Consider the following 23,542-nt stretch of genomic DNA (forward strand, 5'->3'; position numbering starts at 1 on the left):
TGTTGCCTCGGCAGAATGACTGGGGTAATGAGGAAGTGGGAGGGATATTTAAGCCTTTGGCTGGGGTGTCTTTGCCTTCTCCTGGTGTCCAGGTGTTGTATTTCCCAATAGTAAGGAATGAAGCCGTGGACTCTCCCTATCTGGAAGGAAAGGAATTTATCTGGTAAGCTTAGATTATGTTTTTAATATACAAAACATTTTAAAATATCATATTCAGTAAAAAAACATATCCCTTGTAGATACACTATATTTTCTCTTCTTTTTTTTTTACAATTTGTGGAAGGGAGTTACATAATACACTTAGGAAGAATAGTATCAGCCTTAATACTACATCATAAGAATGATGCATACCCTATGGCCTTATCATCTAGTTTATACAGTGCAGAGAACAGACCTGCAGCATATTGTATCTTCTGCATAGTCAATGTACACCCAAGAGTATCAAAACAATTGTCCTACTCATTTTTCGTCAAGTGTTCATGAGATATTTACCTTTATCTCTAAATGATCCGTATGCCAATATGCTACAAACGAAGCAAAGATGGTGCTCCTGAGCTCACCTAGGTTTACTCTTTAACAAAAGATTTCAAGAGAATTAACCATAACTGATATAATTACATTTATAAATGTTATTTAAAATATCATGCTCCATCCAATAAAACTAAGTTTAATTTCAACTTTATTGTTCCTTTCAGTATTTGTTATATGTTTATGACGGCAGGAGATAGTTGTACAAGCAGGAAACAAAAAGCTTATATATTTTCTTATTTAAAGGGACAGTTTACACCAAAATTGTAATTTTTTAAAAAGATAGATAATGCCTTTACTACTCATTCTCCAATTTGCACAACCATCACTGTTATATGATTATACTTTATAACATTTAAACTTCTAAATTTCTGCCTGTTTCTAAGCCACTACAGACAGCCACTTATCACATGCTTTTTTATTTGCTTTTCACAACAGGAAACTGCTAGTTCATGTGGGCCATATAGATAACATTGTGCTCACTCTCTGAGTTGTACATGACACTGAACTAATTGGATAAAATGCAAGTCAATAGATAATAAATAAAAAGTCATGTGGTCAGGGGGCTGTCAGAAGAGTCTAATATACAAGGTAATCACAGAGGTAATAAGTGTATTAATATAACCGTGTTGGTTATGCAAAACTGGGGAATGGGTAATAAAGGGATTATCTATCTTTTTAAACAATAACAATATTGGAGTTAACTGTCCCTTTAAAGATAAATTATATGTTTCTGGATGTGCTAAATAAACAAGGCCAAAAAGACTAATTTTCTTTGGTCCATGTGCAATTAATTAATTTTATCTTCTTGCTAATAATAATTAGTGCACTCAACTTGCAGTGCTGTCCGTTGGGGTTTTTCCATACTACCTGCAAGATATTTGTATAGTTGATTATTTTTAATTTTGAAACAAACTTTCATAGATTATAATAATTATGAGTGTTATATAATTATAGACAGATAATATTAATTAGTGTATATTTCTATGTCTCTTTAACAGGTGGGAAAATGGGAGAATAAATCCCTAAATGTGAAGTATCCTGTTTGGCCTCGGATAATGGCAACCGCCGACAGTGATCCCGATGACAACCATCTAAGCATTGTCACCTTAGAGGAGACTCCCTTTGTCATTGTAGAGGATGTGGACGTACTGACAGGGACATGTGTAAGAAACACAGTGCCGTGCCGCAAGTACATCCGACGGAAGTAAGTAATACCTTAGTTATGTTGCTGGAGTTAGCAAATTTGTCACTAGACATTTTGTATTATGTAAATCATCTGTGTGATTTGGGAAGCTGTGCTATTTTGCTTTGAAGGGAGCATGTATGGCAAAGAGTTTGCATGGCTACAAAGTCATTTTTCCGTATACAGTCTTAAAGGGATAGAAAGGCCAAAATTAAACTTTCATGATTCAGATACAGCAATTGATTTTAAACAACTTTCCAATTGATCTAATTTGCATATTTCTTTTGTTATCTTTTGTTGAAAAGCATATCTAAGTAGGTTCAAGAGCAGCAATGCACTACTGATAGATAGGTGGTGGTTGGTGGCTGCATATATATGCCTCTTGTGATCGACTCACTCCATTTGTTCAGTTAGATCCCAGTAGTTGTTGTTCCTTCAGCAAAGAATACCAAGAGAATTAAAAAATTTGATAATAGAAGTAAATTGTAAAGTTATTTAAAATGATTTGCTGTACCCGAATCACAAGAAAAAAAAAAATGGAGTTCATGTCCCTTTAAAGGAAAGCATATGTTAATTGAAAGATTTGCTTAATAATACTTAAGCAATCATATAAAAATATTAAATATTATCTCATTTGTCAATGTGTCTTTAAAGAGACACAGAGGTCACAAATAAATTTTAATGATTCAAATTAAGTGTACAAAACAAAACAAAATAAAAAAATAAAGAAAAACTTCCAAATGTACTTCTGTAAAGTAACAGGGAAGTCAAAATAATATTTATAGGATTCAAATACAGTGTAAGTTAAAAAAACAAACAAAACAAAACATTCTAATTTAATTCTATCAACTTTACCTTTTTTTTACCCCCTTTACCTGAGAACATAATAATACGTTTTTTTGTTGTTGTTTTTTTTGTTTTGAAATTGCATGTTCTATCTGAATAATAAGTTTTAAATTGTATTTATTTATTATATGTTTCTTAAGTTATATAATTTGTTGTGTTGCAGTAACTCAACAACCGATGGAACGTATGTGAAAAAATGCTGCAAGGGATTCTGTATAGATATCCTAAAGAAACTCTCAAAGACTGTCAAATTTACCTATGACCTTTACCTCGTAACAAATGGAAAACATGGCAAAAAAATCAAGAATGTGTGGAATGGAATGATTGGAGAAGTAAGTTCTGTTAGGTAAACTGGCACCTTGACATGACTGTGAGTTGTGTTAGTCCAAGGAACAGAGGCTCACCTAATTTCTTTCTCTCTCCGGCTATGTCCGGCATAGGTGGTCTATAAGCGAGCGGTTATGGCTGTCGGTTCTTTAACTATCAATGAGGAACGTTCTGAAGTTGTTGATTTTTCAGTTCCTTTTGTGGAAACCGGAATTAGTGTCATGGTATCTCGTAGCAATGGCACTGTGTCTCCATCTGCTTTTTTAGGTAAGCTAATTGTTTTCATGAAACTTTAATATATAGTTCAATTACTCAGTCCTATGCTTCACAATAATTTAGAGAGATAATAACATGAATGTTCTTTTTTTATTGTGAAACATAGGAAGAGCAAGACAATAATATAATAATGCTACTATGTGTCCAACCTCATTTACTGAATTACTCTACTTATACCTTTAAAGTGAAGATTAAATATTATTATTGTTCCCTCAACAAAACTTCCTGTGGAAATATAAATCAAGATAATTTAATGCAATAGAGGGTAATGTTAATGCAAAAATTAAACATTCTTCTTGAGCAGCATGGAATTATTTGCTTCCTTTGCTTGTTAAGGGTTCAACCCCCACAGAGGGCCAATTGGTGGAAGCATACACAGGTAGACACCAAACAAATTTGTGGGGGTGAAACACACAGTAAGAAAAGGGCAACCAGGCAAAAGTGATCTGCTATAAGGAATTACAACGTCATTTTTGTATCAATTTTCCTTTAATAATTGGGGGGTCTCATGAGTGAGATATCTAAAATATATATAACAAATTACAATATTTACTCTTTCCTATTTTCTTATAAATGTAAAATTTTGTAACAAATACATCAGAAATAAAAAAAAAATGATTATTTTGGTTTAAAGGCCTCTCTCTTTTGCTTTAATTAGTATGAGGTCTGGTCCCTTATAGAACTTCAGATCATAACTTAGGTTATGTATTATGTGTTAATCTAATGTTCCAATACTGCCAAATGTTAATATCCTCATACCTTTTTTATTTAATTCCAAGTTCAAACATGCAGTAACGGTATTTCACTTCAGACTACCAATGGATGTTTATCTTTGAAGTTAAGCTTACTAATGAGACTCGATCCTTTAGTTTTATAGAGTTTTGATCTATATTTTTAAGACACATGAGAGGCAAGCATTTTATTAAGCTTTTTAAAAAAGTCCTTTTAAAAGAAACCCAATTGTTCTGGATACTTATTTATATATTATAACTTTATTTCCTATACACATAGCAGTTATAGCTGTTTCTAGGAGAGTGCCCAGGGCTTCTTACAACTACTCAGGTAACAGGTTATCATTGATGCACTCCTAATTCTCAGCATCCAGCAGCCCAGTATTTACCAATCTGTATCACGCTAGAAAGAAACAAAGAGAGAGAGAGAGAAATAAGGAGAGAGAGGGAGAGAGAGAGAAAGAAACGAGTGAAGGAGAGAGTGAGAGAAAAAGAAATAGAGAAAAGAGAGGGAGAGAGAGAGGGAGAGAGGGTCCAATTCTTTGAAGCTCTCTGGTCTAGCGAGATTCTATAAGACACCTGGTCAGTAATATTTGTCCCCTCTGGGATTGCTTTAAAGTCAATTTGCCCTGGAATCTTAGGTCAACGGTGGGTTAATAAGGGACAGAATGGAGAGAGAAGGTAGATAACGGTGTGCACATAAAACAACATAGAAAAATGTGGGGGGAGAGAGGGAAAGAAAAATAGAGAGGGAAAGAGGGAGAGAGAGACAGAAAGAGAGAAAGTGTGTGAAAGAGAGAGAAAGAAAGAAGGAGAGAGAGAGAGAGAGGGAGCAAGAAAGAAATAAAGAAAGAAAAAAGGAGAGAGAGAAAGAGAGAAATAGAGAGGGGGAGAAAGAGGGAGAGAAAGAGAGAATGAATGAGAGAGAGAGTGAGGGAGGGTCCACTTCTTTAAAGCTCTTTGCTTTAGCTAGATTATATGAGAGAGAGAGAGAGGGAGAGAGAGAGAGAGAGAGAGAGAGAGAGGAGAGAGAGAGAGAGGAGAGAGAGAGAGATAGTGAGGGAGAGAAAGAGAGCAAGAAGGAGAGAGAGAGGGTCCACTTCTTTAAAGCTCTTTGGTCTGGCAAGATTCTATAAGACACCTAATCAGTAATATGTGGCCCCTAAGGGATTGTTTTAAAATCAATTTGAAGTTTGGGAACTACTTAGAGAATCACCTATTTAAATTAATCTAAAAATTGTATGTATATATATATATATATATATATATATATATGTGTGTGTATATATATATATATATATATATATATATATGTGTGTGTGTATATATATATATATATATATATATATATATATATATATATAGGTAAAGTAGTAGATCCGCACTCACTGGAGTTTCAAAAATAGTGCAATTTATTGTGACATTTGGTGGATCAAACCGTCCCCTTCATCAGACCAAACAAGAGTGAGCAATACAGTGAATTTATATAGCCAATGACCCCTACCCCAGGAAGTAACATAAAAGATAATCTGATGAAGAGGGCGGTTTGATCCCTGAAACGTCACAATAAATTGCACTATTTTTGAAAGTCCAGTGAGTGCGGATCCACTACGTTAGCTATGATACTTCTGTTCCTGACACCCTGGCTACTAGTTTGGAAGTGTGAGTGCTAATCTTCCTGCAAGTATATATATCAGATTTATTTTTTTTATTATTATTTTAATGGGGCTCTTATCAGAACACAATAGTTTTAGTATATTATACAAAACCTTAAAATATCATAAAAATGACATAACAATATGCAAATGAGTGTCCTTTTCTTTTTTTCATATAAAAATACCATACTTGTTGGGTGTTTTCCACTTTTCGCGCTCCATTGATGTCTATGGGAGAATACTTTAACACGGTCAGAATATTGTAACTGGCTTTTAAAGGACCATGATACCCAAATGTTTAAACACTTGAAAGTGCTGCAGCATAGCTGTAAAAAGCTGACTAGAAAATATCACCTGAACATCTCTATGTAAAAAAGAAAGATATTTTACTTCAAAAGTTCCTCAGTAGCCACATCCCATTGTAAAGGATTTCTAAGCAGCATTTTAGTGTGTCTGTCCTGGGACAGCTGAAAGGATGAGCCTCGTGCACTCTCATATTATTTCACCAATCAGGTAAAGGAAGCTTACTATGAAATCTCATGAGAGTTAAGTCAAATCTCATGAGTTCACAGTAAGAGTTCATGACCTTAGCACTGCTGATTCTGATTGGCTGCTGTTTTCTTCATTTTTTAATTTTTTTTTACCTGCAGCTGGGAGCAGCTGAGTATAACTTTTTACATTGCACTTACTCTGCTGAGCTGAGGAGATTGTGAGGTAAAATATCTTCTTTTTTTACATAGAGATGCTCAGGTGATATTTTCCTGTCAGCTTTTTACAGTTATACTGCATCAGTTTCAAGTGATTTAGCATATGAGTATTATGTCCCTTTAAGTTAACGAGCGAGCAAAAATGTTCTACTTTCAACTTGTAACATGCTTGAAAACTGATGTGCACAAGCAGCAGTTAAGCACAGTTAGCACATGAGCGGAAATGATAAATAGCGCTGCACTTGTAACTAGCCCTGAATGTCTACTGAAATTGCAGTTGTCTTTAAATAGACTATAGAGAGTGGGTTGTAATTTCATTAGATAACAGATGTATACCCGACATTTATATATACTGGATGTCTGCAACACTTCACTTGGCATTAATGAACCTATGTATATCTTCAGCTGTCAGTTTAATGAATTTTGTCTGTTTTTCTGTTTCCATTTCTGTTCCAGAACCGTTTAGTGCTTCTGTCTGGGTGATGATGTTTGTGATGCTTCTCATTGTGTCGGCCGTGGCTGTTTTTATATTTGAGTACTTTAGTCCCGTAGGATATAACAGGAATATAGCAAGAGGGAAAGGTAAGATTTACATTTTAAAAACATTATGTTGAAATTTAAATTATATTTAGAAGTCCTACAATCACTTGAGTCTATTCATGTTAATCTATGGTGTCTATTGTATGTTGCATGGCTTGGCAATGGCCTGCTAGAGGTAGCATTGGTGCATTGTGATTAAATTGTTAAAGGGACAGGGGAGTCAAAATTACATTTTTATGATTCAGCTCTAGCAAAAAATAATAATAATGATACAAAAAACTTTCCAAATTGCTTGTGTTATGATATTGACCTTTTTTCTCTTTTGGGGACACTTAGTTCCTTTTCCATGAGAGAATACTGAGTTACGCTCAAGAGTGTGCACATGTCTTCAGCACTATACGGTAGCAGTGTTTGCAACAATGTTTGTAACAATGCTACACATAGGGCCTCTGTGTACTAAGGACCTCTCCACACGACTTTATAACGAAAGGGCAGCAGACCCTGTAGGTCCGCTGCTCGTATATCCCATTAATTACTTGATTGAGTGTGTAATGCAGTCCCCTTTTCTCACATGACGATTTGCACTAGTGAAGGGCCTGTCAATCACCCTCAGCGAGTGTGTTCTGATTAGCGCTGCTGCTTTCATTGTGGGAAGCAGGCTCGCAAGTGCACGTGTGTCCCACAATGGCTCAAAAGCAGCATACATTGCTTATTACATGGAACTCAATGTGCTCAAGTAACATGCATGCTCCTGAGCCTACCTAAGCATGCTCTCATGGAAAGAAGTTTCAAAAATGATCCCCCTAAAAAAGGAAATTTGAAAATAGAAGTAAATTGGTTTATCTTTTTCTTTTTCTTTTTTCTTAGAGAGTCATGTCAGTTTAAGTTTGAAATCTGTGTCCCTCAGTGAACTTGTCAATACCAAGGCTCTGTTGTAAATCATTGGGATAATTGGTCCTGTACATTTAAACTTTTGATCAATCACCTAATCCATTCTTCCTTCTAACTGACCATTCCCAGTCAAACTTATTGGCCAAATACATATGTCCAAAAGCGCTTTGGCTCATCTTCATTGTTAATAGTTTAGTAAATTTGTAAGATAGGTATATTTTTGTAGTATACAATTTATAGTAAGAGAGATTCATACATAGAGGTTTTGTTCATGTTCCTTATATGTCTTCATCACCTATGCTCAATGATGACTACACACAAACAAAAGTCACATTTAGAGATCTCTGTGGAAGAGTCATTCAGATAAATAACAGAGACAAATATGAAAATAAAATAAAAAAATAAAGAGGCTTTCCTTTTTGTGTATTAGACCTGCACATTATATATATATATATATATATATATATATATATATATATATATATATATATATATATATATATATATATTTGGGTTATTTCAATATAAACACGGGCAAAACAGGTTTTCATTTTTTTTATTATATGCTTCCATTAAAAACTTATATTCACAAGCTATTATGGAATTGACACAGTATTTAGCTATATATCTAAATATAACTTTGAAATAAAACATGGTTGGGTTATTTCAATAACAAATTTATTGACAGTCAGTAATTTACAGATAATAATGTACTCAGATCATCACTACCCCTAATTTATATAAATGCGCTACCAAAGCAAATTAATGTATTTCATTCTTCCATAATAATACCCAAATGAGTGATTTTTTGTTTTCTCAGGAAATGTATTGCTTGACCGTGTGTATTGTTATGTGATCATGTTTAGGCACGATATTCAAAGTTTGGCTTTTTACGCACGTCGGGTTAGCGCGCAATCGAAAACTTTTTACTTTCAACTTGTAATACAAGCGCTACTCTGCACAGGCAAAATGCTTACTTCTAGCAGAGTTAACACTCGAGCAGGAGCCTTAAGTACCGCTCCACTTGTAATCTGGCCATTTGTGTGCAATAGAAGATATTTCTGTTTTTGAGATAGGAATTACCATTCTCCTTTATATATATTTTAGCCTGCATTCACTTCATATCAATATGAATACTAAGGCATAATACATAGGGCTCCATGTACTAAAATGCAGGCGGACAGCTTCTCAACTTGCAAAGCTGTCCGTCCGCCTTCGCTACACATGGGCAGCGGATCTATTGATCCACTGGCCCATATGTATCATTACACACTCGTCGCAGTGTGTAATGCCCGCCCCCTAATTCGTGCGACTGAAGGGGCTGTTAATCACCGAGAGTGAGTGAGCGAGCCTGCCCCCCAAGAGCTCCGGAACTGCTTTCGCTGCTTCGTACGTGGAGCCCATAGTCTGTAGAATATCTGTTATTATGCATTGTTTAGACTACAATTTTATATTCTTCACAATGTATTCTTTCCTGTTACAGAAGCAGGTATCTAGGGGAGTCTCCTGTATTTCAGTAATGATATACTAGCATCACAAAGTTAGCAAAACACTATTATATTGTAACATACAGCGGTGCAGCTCCCACACTAACACAGTTAGAATGCAAATTAGCTTCCATCTGAACCATAAGGAGTATAGAGAAAGGCAGAAAATAATAGGGTCTGAAACAACCGCTCGAAGATAAATGCATAGTTAAAATAAGCAGTTATTTTTAAAAGTGCTGTCTCACTGTAGTAATTACATTAATTAAGATGTGACACATGATATCAAGTTATTCCTCCGTGTCTCCGATAAAAGTTAATATATTTTTTTATTTCTATAACAACTTCATATAAATATATTTAAATGGAAGTAAAAAAACACATTTCTGCTTATGGAATGAAATTACACAAGAAATGTATATTATCTAACCTTTGCATTAGCTTCGATTCCTGATCACTGTAAGTAACTAATGCAAAACTCTTAAAAATACATACAGCAATGCATTAAGGCGAGTAAACAGCAAGAGGTTTTTAAATACGGTACACTGTTTAGTTATGCATGAGGAAGCAACATTGCAATATATTTTCATTACTTCTTTTGCCCACTTTTCATGTAATTTAGCTATGAAAACTGAACCACTTCTAATTCTTAGAACATAAAATGCATCTAGTGGCATTAACATCTATAGTTATTTGTAGCGCCTAATACATAAATCTCGCACCTGAACCAAGAATGTCTAACAACATGGAAAAACAATAATTAAAAGCGCAACACAAACACACAAGGAATACGCTAGCAAAGTAGTTTATGTAAATGTGTGTAATATGTGTAACTGTAAATGTGTGTAGTATGTGCAACTGTAAATGTGTGTAACTATAATTGTGTGTAATATGTGTAACTGTAATTGTGTGTAATATGTGCAACTGTAAATGTGTGTAACTGTAAATGTGTATAATATGTGCAACTGTAAATGTGTGTAATATGTGCAACTGTAATTGTGTGTAATATGTGTAACTGACTGTAATTGTGTGTAATATGTGTAACTGTAAATGTGTGTAACTGTAATTGTGTGTAACTGTAAATGTGTGTAATATGTGCAACTGTAAATGTGTGTAATATGTGTAACTGTAATTGTGTGTAATATGTGTAACTGACTGTAATTGTGTGTAATGTGTGTAACTGTAAATGTGTGTAACTGTAAATGTGTGTAATATGTGTAACTGTAAATGTGTGTAACTGTAATTGTCTGTAATATGTGTAACTGTAAATGTGTGTAACTGTAATTGTGTGTAATATGTGTAACTGACTGTAATTGTGTGTAATATGTGTAACTGTAAATGTGTGTAACTGTAAATGTGCGTAACTGTAAATGTGTGTAACTGTAATTGTGTGTAATCTGTGTAACTGTAAATGTGTGTAATATGTGTAACTGTAAATGTGTGTAACTGTAATTGTGTGTAATATGTGTAACTGAGTGTAATTGTGTGTAATATGTGTACCTGTAAATGTGTGTAATATGTGTCACTGTAATTGTGTGTAAAATGTGCAACTGTAAATGTGTGTAATATGTGTCACTGTAATTCTGTGTAATATGTGCAACTGTAAATGTGTGTAATATGTGTAACTGTTATTGTGTGTAATATGTGCAACTGTAATGTGTGTAACTGTAAATGTGTGTAATATTTGTAACTGTAATTGTGTGTAATATGTGTAACTGACTGTAATTGTGTGTAATATGTGTAACTGCAAATGTGTAAAATATGTGTAACTGCAAATGTGCGTAATATGTGCAACTGTAAATGTGTGTAATATGTGTAACTGTAATTGTGTGTAATATGTACAACTGTAAATGTGTGTAATATGTGTAACTGTAATTGTGTGTAATATGTACAACTGTAAATGTGTGTAACTGTAAATGTGTGTAATATGTGCAACTGTAATTGTGTGTAATATGTGCAACTGCAAATGTGTGTAATCTGCGTAACTGTAATTGTGTGTAATATGTGTAACTGCAAATGTGTGTAATCTGTGTAACTGTAATTGTGTGTAATATGTGTAACTGTAATTGTGTATAATATGTCTAACTGCAAATGTGTGTAATATGTGTAACTGTAATTGTGTGTAATATGTCTAACTGTAAATGTGTGTAATATGTGTAACTGTAATTGTGTGTAATATGTCTAACTGTAAATGTGTGTAATATGTGTAACTGTAAATGTGTGTAATATGTCTAACTGTAATTGTGTGTAATATGTGTAACTGTAAATGCGTGTAATATGTGTAACAGTAAATGTGTGTAATATGTCTAACTGTAAATGTGTGTAATCTGTGTAACTGTAATTGTGTGTAATATGTGTAACTGTAATTGTGTGTAATATGTGCAACTGTAAATGTGTGTAACTGTAAATGTGTGTAATATGTGTAACTGTAAATGTGTGTAATCTGTGTAACTGTAAATGTGTGTAATCTGTGTAACTGTAATTGTGTGTAATATGTGTAACTGTAAATGTGTGTAACTGTAATTGTGTGTAATATGTGTAACTGACTGTAATTGTGTGTAATATGTGTAACTGTAATTGTGTGTAATATGTAGTACTGTAATTGTGTGTAATATGTGTAACTGTAATTGTGTGTAATATGTCTAACTGTTAATGTGTGTAATATGTGTAACTGTAATTGTGTGTAATATGTGCAACTGTAAATGTGTGTAACTATAATTGTGTGTAATATGTGTAACTGACTGTAATTGTGTGTAATATGTGTAACTGTAAATGTGTGTAATATGTGTAACTGTAATTGTGTGTAATATGTGCAACTGTAAATGTGTGTAATATGTGTAACTGTAATTGTGTGTAATATGTGCAACTGTAAATGTGTGTAATATGTGTAACTGTTATTGTGTGTAATATGTGCAACTGTAATGTGTGTAACTGTAAATGTGTGTAATATTTGTAACTGTAATTGTGTGTAATATGTACAACTGTAAATGTGTGTAACTGTAAATGTGTGTAATATGTGTAACTGTAATTGTGTGTAATATGTGCAACTGTAATTGTGTGTAATATGTGTAACTGTAAATGTGTGTAATATGTGTAACAGTAAATGTGTGTAATATGTCTAACTGTAATTGTGTGTAATATGTGTAACTGTAATTGTGTGTAATATGTGCAACTGTAATTGTGTGTAATATGTGTAACTGTAATTGTGTGTAATATGTAGTACTGTAATTGTGTGTAATATGTGTAACTGTAATTGTGCGTAATATGTGTAACTGTAAATGTGTGTAATATGTGTAACTGTAATTGTGTGTGATATGTGTAACTGTAAATGTGTGTAACTGTAATTGTGTGTAATATGTGTAACTGACTGTAATTGTGTGTAATATGTGTAACTGTAATTGTGTGTAATATGTCTAACTGTAAATGTGTATAATATGTGTAACTGTAAATGTGTGTAATATGTCTAACTGTAATTGTGTGTAATATGTGTAACTGTAAATGTGTGTAATATGTGTAACTGTAATTGTGTGTGATATGTGTAACTGTAAATGTGTGTAATATGTGTAACTGACTGTAATTGTGTGTAATATGTGTAACTGTAATTGTGTGTAATATGTCTAACTGTAAATGTGTGTAATATGTGTAACTGTAAATGTGTGTAATATGTCTAACTGTAAATGTGTGTAATATGTGTAACTGTAATTGTGTGTAATATGTGTAACTGTAATTGTGTGTGATATGTCTAACTGTAAATGTGTGTAATATGTGTAACTGTAATTGTGTGTGATATGTCTAACTGTAAATGTGTGTAATATGTGTAACTGTAATTGTGTGTAACTGTAAATGTGTGTAATATGTAGTACTGTAATTGTGTGTGATATGTCTAACTGTAAATGTGTGTAATATGTGTAACTGTAATGTGTGTAATATGTGTAACTGTAATGTGTGTAATATGTAGTACTGTAATTGTGTGTGATATGTCTAACTGTAAATGTGTGTAATATGTGTAACTGTAATGTGTTTAACTGTAAATGTGTGTAATATGTAGTACTGTAATTGTGTGTGATATGTCTAACTGTAAATGTGTGTAATATGTGTAACTGTAATTGTGTGTGATATGTCTAACTGTAAATGTGTTTAACTGTAATTGTGTGTAATATGTGTAACTGAGTGTAATTGTGTGTAATATGTCTAACTGTAAATGTGTGTAATATGTGTAACTGTAATTGTGTGTAATATGTGTAACTGTAAATGTGTGTAACTGTAAATGTGTGTAATATGTGTAACTGTAAATGTGTGTAATATGTGTAACTGTAATTGTGTGTAATATGTACAACTGTAAATGTGTGTAACTGTGAAATACTTGCATTTCTGCTTTATTAAGTTAAAGTAGTCTAGAAAGGTAAAACAAAAGGTTTGCAGGACTCGCTTATGGGCATTCTGGAGCGATCAAGAAGTGCAGCCCTGATTTTTCACCTACACCTAGAAATGATAAAGCCTCTGTTGTCCTTGTGAAGCGTCTGCTCTTGTGGTTGTATCTCACTATTTGAACGATGAAGAGATTGTCTTATTTATTTATTTATTTTTGTTTTATAGAGCAAGGTATTTAACAATATAATTGTTTGTTCTGTAACATTTTAAAGGTGTTTTTCTTATGAAATTTGTTCTATGCACTGAGTAGTTCATTGTTATGAGATGCAGAGATTATAATGCATCTTAAAGGGACATGAAACCCACATTTTTTTCTTTCATAAGTCAGAGCAGCAATTTAAGCAACGTTCTAATTTAAAATTTATAATTGGAGTAAATTAGAAATCTGCTTAAAATTGCCGTTCTATCTGAATCGTGAATGAAGAAAATTTGGGTTTCATATCCCTTTAATTTTCAACTCACAGATGTCACGGTGGTAACAATCTCTTTAGATTGTGTCATTTTTCAAGTTGTCAAGTTGCTGGAAATGTTTTTTTCTAGACATTAGTTTCATAAGGGACACTAAACCCACATTTTTTCTTTCATGATTCAGATAGAGCATGTACATTTAATCAACTTTCTAATTTACTCCCATTATCAATTTTTCATCGTTCTCTTGGTATCTTTATTTTAAAAAGCAGGTTTCTAAGCATAGAAGCTGGCCCTTTTTTGGTTCAGCACCCTGGATAGCGCTTGCTGATTGGTGGGTACATTTAGCCACGAATCAGCAACTTAAGTGCAACCCAGGTTCTATACCAAAAGGGGGCTGGCTCCTAATCTTTACATTCCTGATTTTTAAATAAAGATAGCAAGAGAAGTTGCTTAAAATTGCTACTCTATCTGTATTATTAAAGACTTTTTTGGGGGTTAGTATCCCTTTAATGTAAATTTGTAAAAAATAAATACAGATACATAAAACAAACTAAATAAAATATATTACTACACTAGGAGGGGGAAGGCCCTGGTCCAAAGAGCTTACAGTCTACAAATGAATTGGCGTGTAGACAGCAGTAGCTTGTCTTGTGGGTGTGAATATCACTGTAGGCTTCCTTCAATAAATTGTTCATCATAGTCATAATGATTGTTTGGCAATAATCTGTACATCTGTTTTTTTCCATCCCTGTAGATTGTCATCAGAAAGGGCCGTCACCATTTTTGCATGGACAGATCCAATTTGTTTTGCATGGTCATCGCCATCTTGCGCAGTTCAGTGACTAATGTGTTTTATCGATCAATCTATGGGTGTTGAGAATTTAGCAAATTCCTGTGTCCATTTTGTTGTAAATATTCAGTCAATAACTTGTAGTGGGGTGGATTTGGATCACCAAAGATAATTAAGTGCAGGCATCTTTTGGGTGAAATATCCAATATCGGGCTAGATTACAAGTGGAGCACTAATTTATTGTGCATCTGTAAACAGGCAATTTTGCCCATTAACAGGAGCTCGATAAATAATCAGCTATTACAAGTAGCAACTAGCGCTCAGAAAATGTTCTAAATGTCCCCCAATTGGCTCTAAATTTAAGAGCTTTGTAGTTTTTAATTTAAAAAAGTAGTATGTTTTTTAATAAAAAAGACAACTGCACAAAGTAGTTTTTAGGGGTTAAAAGTGGAAGGTGTGGGGTGTTAGAAAAAAACAGCACTGAAAAGTGTCTTTACTTTAAGGTCTATGGGAACTGTGTGTATATATGTATATGCTTATATGTAGTCAATTACATTGTATATTCCACCCTCTCTATGCATAGGTACGCAGGTAAGCCTATGTCTACTCTTTTGTCATTATTATTATTATTATTCCCTTTTTTTTCTTTCTTTCCTTTCTCCTTTTTTGACTATCTTATATTCCCCTGTGTACCTAATTTCCCATCTTTATTCATATTGAGTCTATGTTGATATATAACATTATGTCAGTATATGCTTTGTGTATAACCATACATTTCCCCTGTCTGTTATCCTTTACTGACACTATCTGCCTATGTCTCCTAAACCCCCATCATGATTTTTATGACACCCCCTCCTCCGCCTGCATTCAGACCTCTGTAACACTTTCTGTCTTTTTAGCCATCCTATCAGCGAGATTACGAGTCTTGCGTTAGCCTTAAAAAGCAGCGTTGAGAGGTCCCAATGCTGCTTTTTAACGCCCACTGGTATTATGAGTCTGGCAGGTACAGGCTCACCGCTCACTTTTTTTCCACGATTTGCCGCAAATCCCCTTTCGTGTAAATTGCCTATCCTATCTTTTCAATGGGACTTGCATAACGGCGGTATTACTTATATTTAAGTTAGGGGGTATTAGGGTTAGGGTTAGACTTAGGTTTAGGGGTTAATAAATTTAATATAGTGGCAGCAACTTTGGGGGTGGCACATTAGGGGTTAATAAATGTAGGTAGGTGGCGGCGGTGTAGGGGGGGCAGATTAGGAGTTAATAAGTATAATGTAGGTGGTGGCGGTGTAGGGGGCGGAAGATTAGGGGTTAATAAATATAATGTAGTTGCGGCGATGTAGGAGGGGGCAGATTAGGGGTTAATAAGTATAATGTAGGTGGCGGCGTTGTCAGGGGGCAGATTAGGGGTTAATAAGTATAATGTAGGTGGTGGCGTTGTCTGGGTGGTCAGATTAGGGGTTAATAAGTATAATGTAGGTAACAGCGGTGTAGGGGGCAGATTAGGGGTTAATAAGTATAATGTAGGTGGTGGCGGTGTAGGGGGCAGAAGATTAGGGGTTAATAAATATAATGTAGTTGTGGCGATGTGGGGGGGCAGATTAGGGGTTAATAAGTATAATGTAGGTGGCGACGTTGTCGGGGGGCAGATTAGGGGTTAATAAGTATAATGTAGGTAGCAGCGGTGTAGGGGGGCAGATTAGGGGTTAATAAGTATAATGTAGGTGGTGGCGGTGTAGGGGGGGCAGATTAGGGGTGTTTAGACTCGGGGTACATGTTAGGGTGTTAGGTGTAAACGTTACCATAGAAATCAATGGGATATCGGGCAGCAGCTAACATGAGCTTTCGCTGCTTTCAGACTCCCATTGATTGCTATGGTATCCTCCACCTCCAGGGCGGCGGATTGAAAACCAGGTACGCTGGGCCGGAATAGTGGTGAGCGTACCTGGTAGAAATTTGATAACTAGTAAAAGTAGTCAGATTGTGCCGAATTTGCATTCAGAACATCTGTAATGACGTAAGCATCGATCTGTGTCGGACTGAGTCCGGCGGATCGTTTGTTACGTCACAAAATTCTACTTTTGCCCGTCTGAAGGGTTTGATAACTAAGGGGAATCAGGCTCGCCACAAATATGCTGTGGAATTCCAACATATTTGCGGTTGACGGCTTGATAATTAGATGCCATTGCGTGCACTTGTATTAATTTGGGCTCCACTTGTAATATAGCCCACAATCTTTTCCCAAAATGGCGATATTGGGGTCAATTAATTAATGCGCGGACGGACATGATACGATGTAGCATATCATGTCCGCCGCACATCGATAAATGCCGACAGCATACACTGTTTGCATTTAGCATTGCTCCAGCAGTTCCAATGCCACCCCCTGCAGATTTGCGGCCAATCGACCGCTAGCAGGGGGTGTCAATCAACCTGATCGTATTCGATCGGGTTAATTTCTGTCCGCCGCCTCAGACAGGACAGGTTATAGAGCAGCGGTCTTTAGACTGCTGCTTCATAACTTTGTTTCCGGCGAGCCATATGAAGCTTGATAAATTGGCCACATTGTTTGTATTGTGATTGATCCGATGTTGATCATCACAATTGGCATCAACTCCATTATTTGATCTAGCAGAAATCATAGGGACCAATTTATTAAAGTGCAAGCGGACATGGTACAATGTAGCGTATCATGTCCACTGCACATCGATAAATGTCATTGCACAAGCAGTTATTGTGAACTGCTTGTGCAATGCCGCCCCCTGCAGCATTGCAGCCAAACGGCCGCTAGCACGGGGTGTTAATCAGCCCGATCGTATTGGATCGGGCGGATTGATGTCCGCAGCCTCAGAGCAGGTGGACAAGTTATGGAGCAGCGGTCGCTAGACGGCTGCTTCATATCTGCTTTTTCCGGCGAGCCTGAAGCCTCGCGCGAAAACAGGGGCATCAAGCTCTGCATTTGGAGCTTGATAATTCAGCCCCATAGTCTGTAATAGGCATGTGCATTTAGATTTGGATGAATGTAAACATCAACTCATTTTAATTATCTTTCGCAATTGTCGGAAAATGATTGGGCTAGTTTACAAGCAGAACGTGCAATCAATGACGCTGGGTGTGTTATTTTGTGTGCGGATCTGCACTAAGAATAGTGCACAATTTAGAATTAAGTGGATGGTTAAAATGTTTACTAGTGTGTTTACAGTGTGTATGTGTGTGTTTGTGTATGTGTGTGTGTTTGTATGTGTGTGTATATGTGTGTGAGTTTGTATGTGTGTGTATATGTGTGTGTTTTTGTATTTTTATGTTTGTGTGTGTGTTTGTATGTGTTTGTGTGTGCTTGTGTGTGTGTTTGTGTGTGTATTTGTTTGTGTGGGTGTGTATGTGTGTGTGTGTGGGGGTGTATTCATGTGTTTGTATGTGTTTGTATTTGTATGTGGGTGAATGTGTTTTTCTGTGTGTGTATTTGTCTGTGTGTATACATGTGTGTGTGTGTTTATGTATGTTTGTTTGTATATGTGTTTGTGTGTATGTATATTTATGTTTGTTTGTATGTGTGTTTGTGTGTATGTATATTTATGTATGTTTGTATGTGTGTTTGTGTGTATGTATATTTATGTTTGTTTGTATGTGTGTTTGTGTGTATGTATATTTATGTTTGTTTGTATGTGTGTTTGTGTGTATGTATATTTATGTCTGTTTGTATGTATTTGTATTTGTGTGTGTATATGTTTTTTGTGTGTGTATTTGTCTGTGTGCATACATGTGTGTGTGTAACATAGTAACATAGTAGATAAGGTTGAAAAAAGACTGAAGTCCATCGAGTTCAACCTATACAAATCTAAAATACTTACAAAAAGCTCCAGTTAAGCTTAAATAACCCCATTAAAATGTGACCCATTTAATACTAGCAATCATATCCATGAATTTTGTTTATATACAGAAATGTATCCAGACTATTTTTAAATGTATCTATGGTATTGGCATTCACTACCTCCTTTGGTAATGAGTTCCACAATTTTATTGCTCTTACAGTGAAAAAACGTTTCCGTTGCAGGAGATTAAATCTCCTTTCCTCCAACCTTAAATTATGACCTCTTGTCAGAACCAATTTTCTTGGAATAAAAAGAGCTTCTGCCATCTCTGTATATGGGCCTTGAATATATTTATATAAAGTAATCATGTCACCTCTCAAGCGCCTTTTTTCTAAAGAGAACAGACCCAGTTTGGCTATCCTCTCCTCATAGGTTAATTTCTCCAATCCCCTTATTAGCTTTGTGGCCCTTCTCTGAACTTTTTCTAGTTCTGCAATATCTTTTTTAGCAATCGGTCCCCAGAACTGCACTCCAAACTCAAGGTGAGGTCTTACCAGGGCTTTATATAATGACATAATTATGCTTTCCTCCCTTGAATCAATGCCTCTTTTAATACATGCTAGTATCTTATTAGCCTTTGAAGCCGCTGCCCTGCATTGTGCACTCATCTTTAGCTTGTTATCTATTACTACTCCCAAATCCCTTTCCTCCTGTGTTTGGCTAAGTCTTGTCCCATTTAAAAAATACATAGCCTGCTTATTTTTACTTCCAAAATGTAGAACCTTACATTTTTCTGTATTAAATCTCATTTTCCATTCACTTGCCCATAATTCTAATTTTAGCAAATCCCTTTGCAAAGAGAGTTCATCCTGCTCTGACCTAATGACCTTACTTAACTTAGTATCATCTGCAAAAATAGAGATGTCGCTATTTAATCCTTGCTCCAAGTCATTTATAAAAATATTAAAAAGAACAGGGCCCAGTACTATATGTTTGTTTGTATGTGTATTTGTGTGTATGTATATTTATGTATATATGTATATGTGTATATGCATGTGTGTATGTATGTGTGTTTGTGTGTATGTATATTTATGTATATATGTATATGTGTATATGCATGTGTGTATGTATGTGTGTTTGTGTGTATGTATATTTATGTATATATGTATATGTGTATATGCATGTGTGTATGTATGTGTGTTTGTGTGTATGTATATTTATGTATATATGTATATGTGTATATGCATGTGTGTAGTGTTTTAAAGTTATTTCTCAACTCCACTACATGAGCGGAAGGTTAGTACACCTTCACCTTATTATGGGCCAGATAACAGGTGGTGCTTTATTATACTGCCCTAGAAGTAAGCTTTTTTGCTTGTGTCGGGTTGTGCGCATATTACAAGTTGAAACTAAACTGGCTTCACTTGCGTGCTAACCTGATGAGCGTAAAAAGACGAACAGAATATTGCACATCAATTGACCAAAACTAGTGGGGAAAAAAACCTAACCCCCTACTTGCTCGCAAACACGATTGCATATTCTCAAGTGCGCTAACCTGAAATGAAAATATAAATATTTTAAATTCCATTGTTCTTCACATGGTAGAATATTTTCTATTAATTCATAAATACATATTTCTACATATATAATATGGAATTTTTGTACAATATATATATATATATATATATATATATATATATATATATAAGAATGTCTATTTAAAAATACATAGAACATATTCTAATTTGAATGTGAAATATTTACAAAAAATACATAGTTAAAATGATTATTAAATATGAATATTGTATAGATATGTTTTTTTTGTTTCTGCAAAAGGCTCCAATGCACTTATATATATGTTTATATATTTATACATATGTATGTATGTGTATATATGTCTGTAAATATATATATGCACATATAAATACATAAATACATATGTACACACATATAAACATGTGTGTATATATATATATTCTTAGCTGTGAGCTTGTGAGCGAGTGCTGGACTTATTTATGTGTGTGTAACTAAATATATATATGCATATTTAGACCTGTATATGAATGTATCTCTATGTTAAAGCCCTTTACGTAACTTTTTTTTTCTAACACCTGAGACCTCATATTTTTGATAACTTTTTTGTGCAATATTTTTTATATTAGATATTGTTATTATGAGTGTAACTATACTTTGTAGTGTATTTTTTATGTGTTTTGTGACACGTTTTTGTTTCACGAAACAGTTAACCAGAGCTCTGCGGTCTTGTTAACCCAGCCAGCGCGTTAACCCAACGTGATCAAATTTACTTTCAACTTGTAATATGAGCGACAAACACCCGCAATAAACCCGTTATTGCTTGTGCATAACTGTTAGTGCTACACTTGTAATCTAGGCCTATGGGAGGAAATTAGCACACCCAGACTATCTGACATCCAGATGTTAGTGCCCAAGACTTTTGCTTGAGAAATAAAATATATTTCTAACGTAATATGAGCACGTAAATAAAAGCACCATTGATTTAACTTGAGCAATACTAGCACACAATAGCTCTAATAATTTTGTGCTCCATTGTAATCTAGTACTTTATAGGAAAAATACATTTTGAGAATAATGTCTCCTTAAATAAATATATTTTGAAACAATGTTCCTGCTGCACTTCACAGACACAAACCTGGTAACTCTATGCAAGTGTAACTGTATTTGTGCACATCTCTGAGTTTGAACAGTTAATGTATTCTGTTCCCAATAGAAAATGTTTATTTTTAAGGATAAATATTCTTTGTTCCAACAGAACCACATGGACCTTCATTCACTATAGGAAAAGCTGTCTGGCTGCTGTGGGGTTTGGTTTTCAATAATTCAGTTCCTGTGCAAAATCCCAAAGGAACAACCAGTAAAATCATTGTGTCAATCTGGGCTTTTTTTGCTGTAATATTTTTGGCAAGTTATACTGCCAACCTGGCTGCTTTTATGATCCAAGAGGAATTTGTTGACCAAGTCACTGGGCTTAGTGATAAAAAGGTACATTTATTTAACAATGATATTTTACACAATTTACAAACATTATTTATTTATTTTGTATGATACAGAAAGGGATTTTTAAAACTAAATTGTCTTAGAACAGGGGCAGTAAGTTTAGCTGACAGGGGGTGTGCTGGTACAGTGACTGGATGACAAAGGGGCGGAGTTGGGCATTTCTGGGAGGAGTTCAGATGCTCCCTAATTACATATAAGATTTAAAGGGACATTAAATCCATCTTGCTTTTGCTTAACAATTAGCCTTTGTCACACACTTCTTAGATAGGCCATATAGCAAAATCAGTGACCTGGGAAGGCTGAAAATGGCCTAAAACAGCCATTTGATTTTCAGCATTTTCTGGTTACAGATTTTGCTTATTGAGATCTCTAGTGAATGTGGGACAAGCATGAATTTACACAAAAGCAAAACTTGTTTAAAGGACTATTAAATATAGATACTTTTCACAATCAGTAAATGTATAAAAACAAAGCACTGCAGTAATGTCTACTTTGAATTGAAAATGAGCAGTAGATTTTTTTTTTTCTGGCGAATTTCAAAATTTCCTGTCTCCTGTGTCACATGACAGCTGTCAACCAATCACAGACTCATATAGGTAATATAGGTAACATTTTTTGCACTTTAGCTCCCAGTGAACAAGGTGCCAGTGGGTGCCGAAACGTTTGGGGATGTTCATATTTTAAATTTTGTATCTAATAAAGGACATTTTATTTCAATGAAAATCCGGTGAGTGCAGTGCTCTGTTATGGATGAATGGATTTCAAACTATATATAGATATACATACAACATATATATATATATATATATATATATATATATACAGGTGGCCCTCGTTTTACAACGGGTCAATTTGCACCGTTTCAGAATAACAACCTTTTTTTCCAGTCATGTGGCTGCTATTGAAAAGCATTGAGAAGCAGTGCATCTATTAAACTAGCCAGTAGGTGGAGCTGTCCACTTGTGTTGCAGCAAAGCCAAGCAAGCTGAAATTAATCAGTTTAACCAGACCTGAGCTATCGAGCACATTTCAAAGGAACAAGATCTTCCTGTCTATAAATCAGTCCAGATTGGAATGCATGGAAAGAACTGTTTGCAGAAAAATGCAAGCGAAGTCTGTGTTGTGTAATTATTTAATTAGGTTTATAATGCTGTTTAGCAAATGTTTTTGTTCATTTAACTTAGTTTAATTATATATTCTGTGTTGTGTGATTATTTAATTTGGTTTATAATGCTGTTTAGCATTTAAAGTCTTCATTTCAAAGCTTTAAAAATAATGTCTTAGGTGTTACTTATGACAATTTTGAGAGGGGCCTGAAACCTATCTCCCTCACTTCCCATTGACTTACATTATAAACTGGGTTTCAATTTACAACGGTTTCGATTTACAACCATTCCTTCTGGAACCTAACCCGGCGTAAACTGAGGGCTACCTGTATATATATATATATATATATATATATATATATATATATATATATATATATACAGTATATATTAAAGGGACAGTCAAGGGTCAGTTGTTTAAAAAGATAGATAATCCCTTTATTACCCATTCCCCAGTTTTGCATAATCAGCACAGTTATAATAATAAACTTTTTACGTCTGTAATTACCTTGTATCTAATCCTCTGCAAACTGCCCCCTTATTTCAGTTCTTTTGCCAGACTTGCATTTTAGCCAATCAGTTCTGACTCCTAGGTAACTTCACGTGCGTGAGCTCAATGTTAACTATATGACACACATGAACTAACGCCCTCTAATGGTGAAAAAACTGTCAAAATGCATTCAGATTAGAGGCGGCCTTCAAGGTCTAAGAAATTAGCATATGAGCCTACCTAGGTTTAGCTTTTAACTAAGAATATCAAGAGAAAAAAGAAAAATTGGTGCTAA

The 23,542-nt window shown here is 34.7% G+C and overlaps 1 protein-coding gene across 1 annotated transcript in view; it reads left to right on the plus strand.

The window, feature by feature from the left end:
• GRIN2A (glutamate ionotropic receptor NMDA type subunit 2A) overlaps window positions 1-23,542 on the plus strand; it is a 744,878-nt gene that overhangs the window by 657,885 nt on the left and 63,451 nt on the right. The window contains exons 4-8 of the mRNA XM_053694267.1: window positions 1,530-1,735; window positions 2,724-2,892; window positions 3,001-3,154; window positions 6,713-6,838; window positions 21,407-21,636. Of these exons, the coding sequence (XP_053550242.1) occupies window positions 1,530-1,735; window positions 2,724-2,892; window positions 3,001-3,154; window positions 6,713-6,838; window positions 21,407-21,636 (885 nt within the window). The remainder of the gene's footprint in view (window positions 1-1,529; window positions 1,736-2,723; window positions 2,893-3,000; window positions 3,155-6,712; window positions 6,839-21,406; window positions 21,637-23,542) is intronic.

The sequence above is a fragment of the Bombina bombina genome, chromosome 11 (assembly GCF_027579735.1).
Source record: "Bombina bombina isolate aBomBom1 chromosome 11, aBomBom1.pri, whole genome shotgun sequence".
Classification (NCBI taxonomy): Eukaryota; Metazoa; Chordata; class Amphibia; order Anura; family Bombinatoridae; genus Bombina; species Bombina bombina.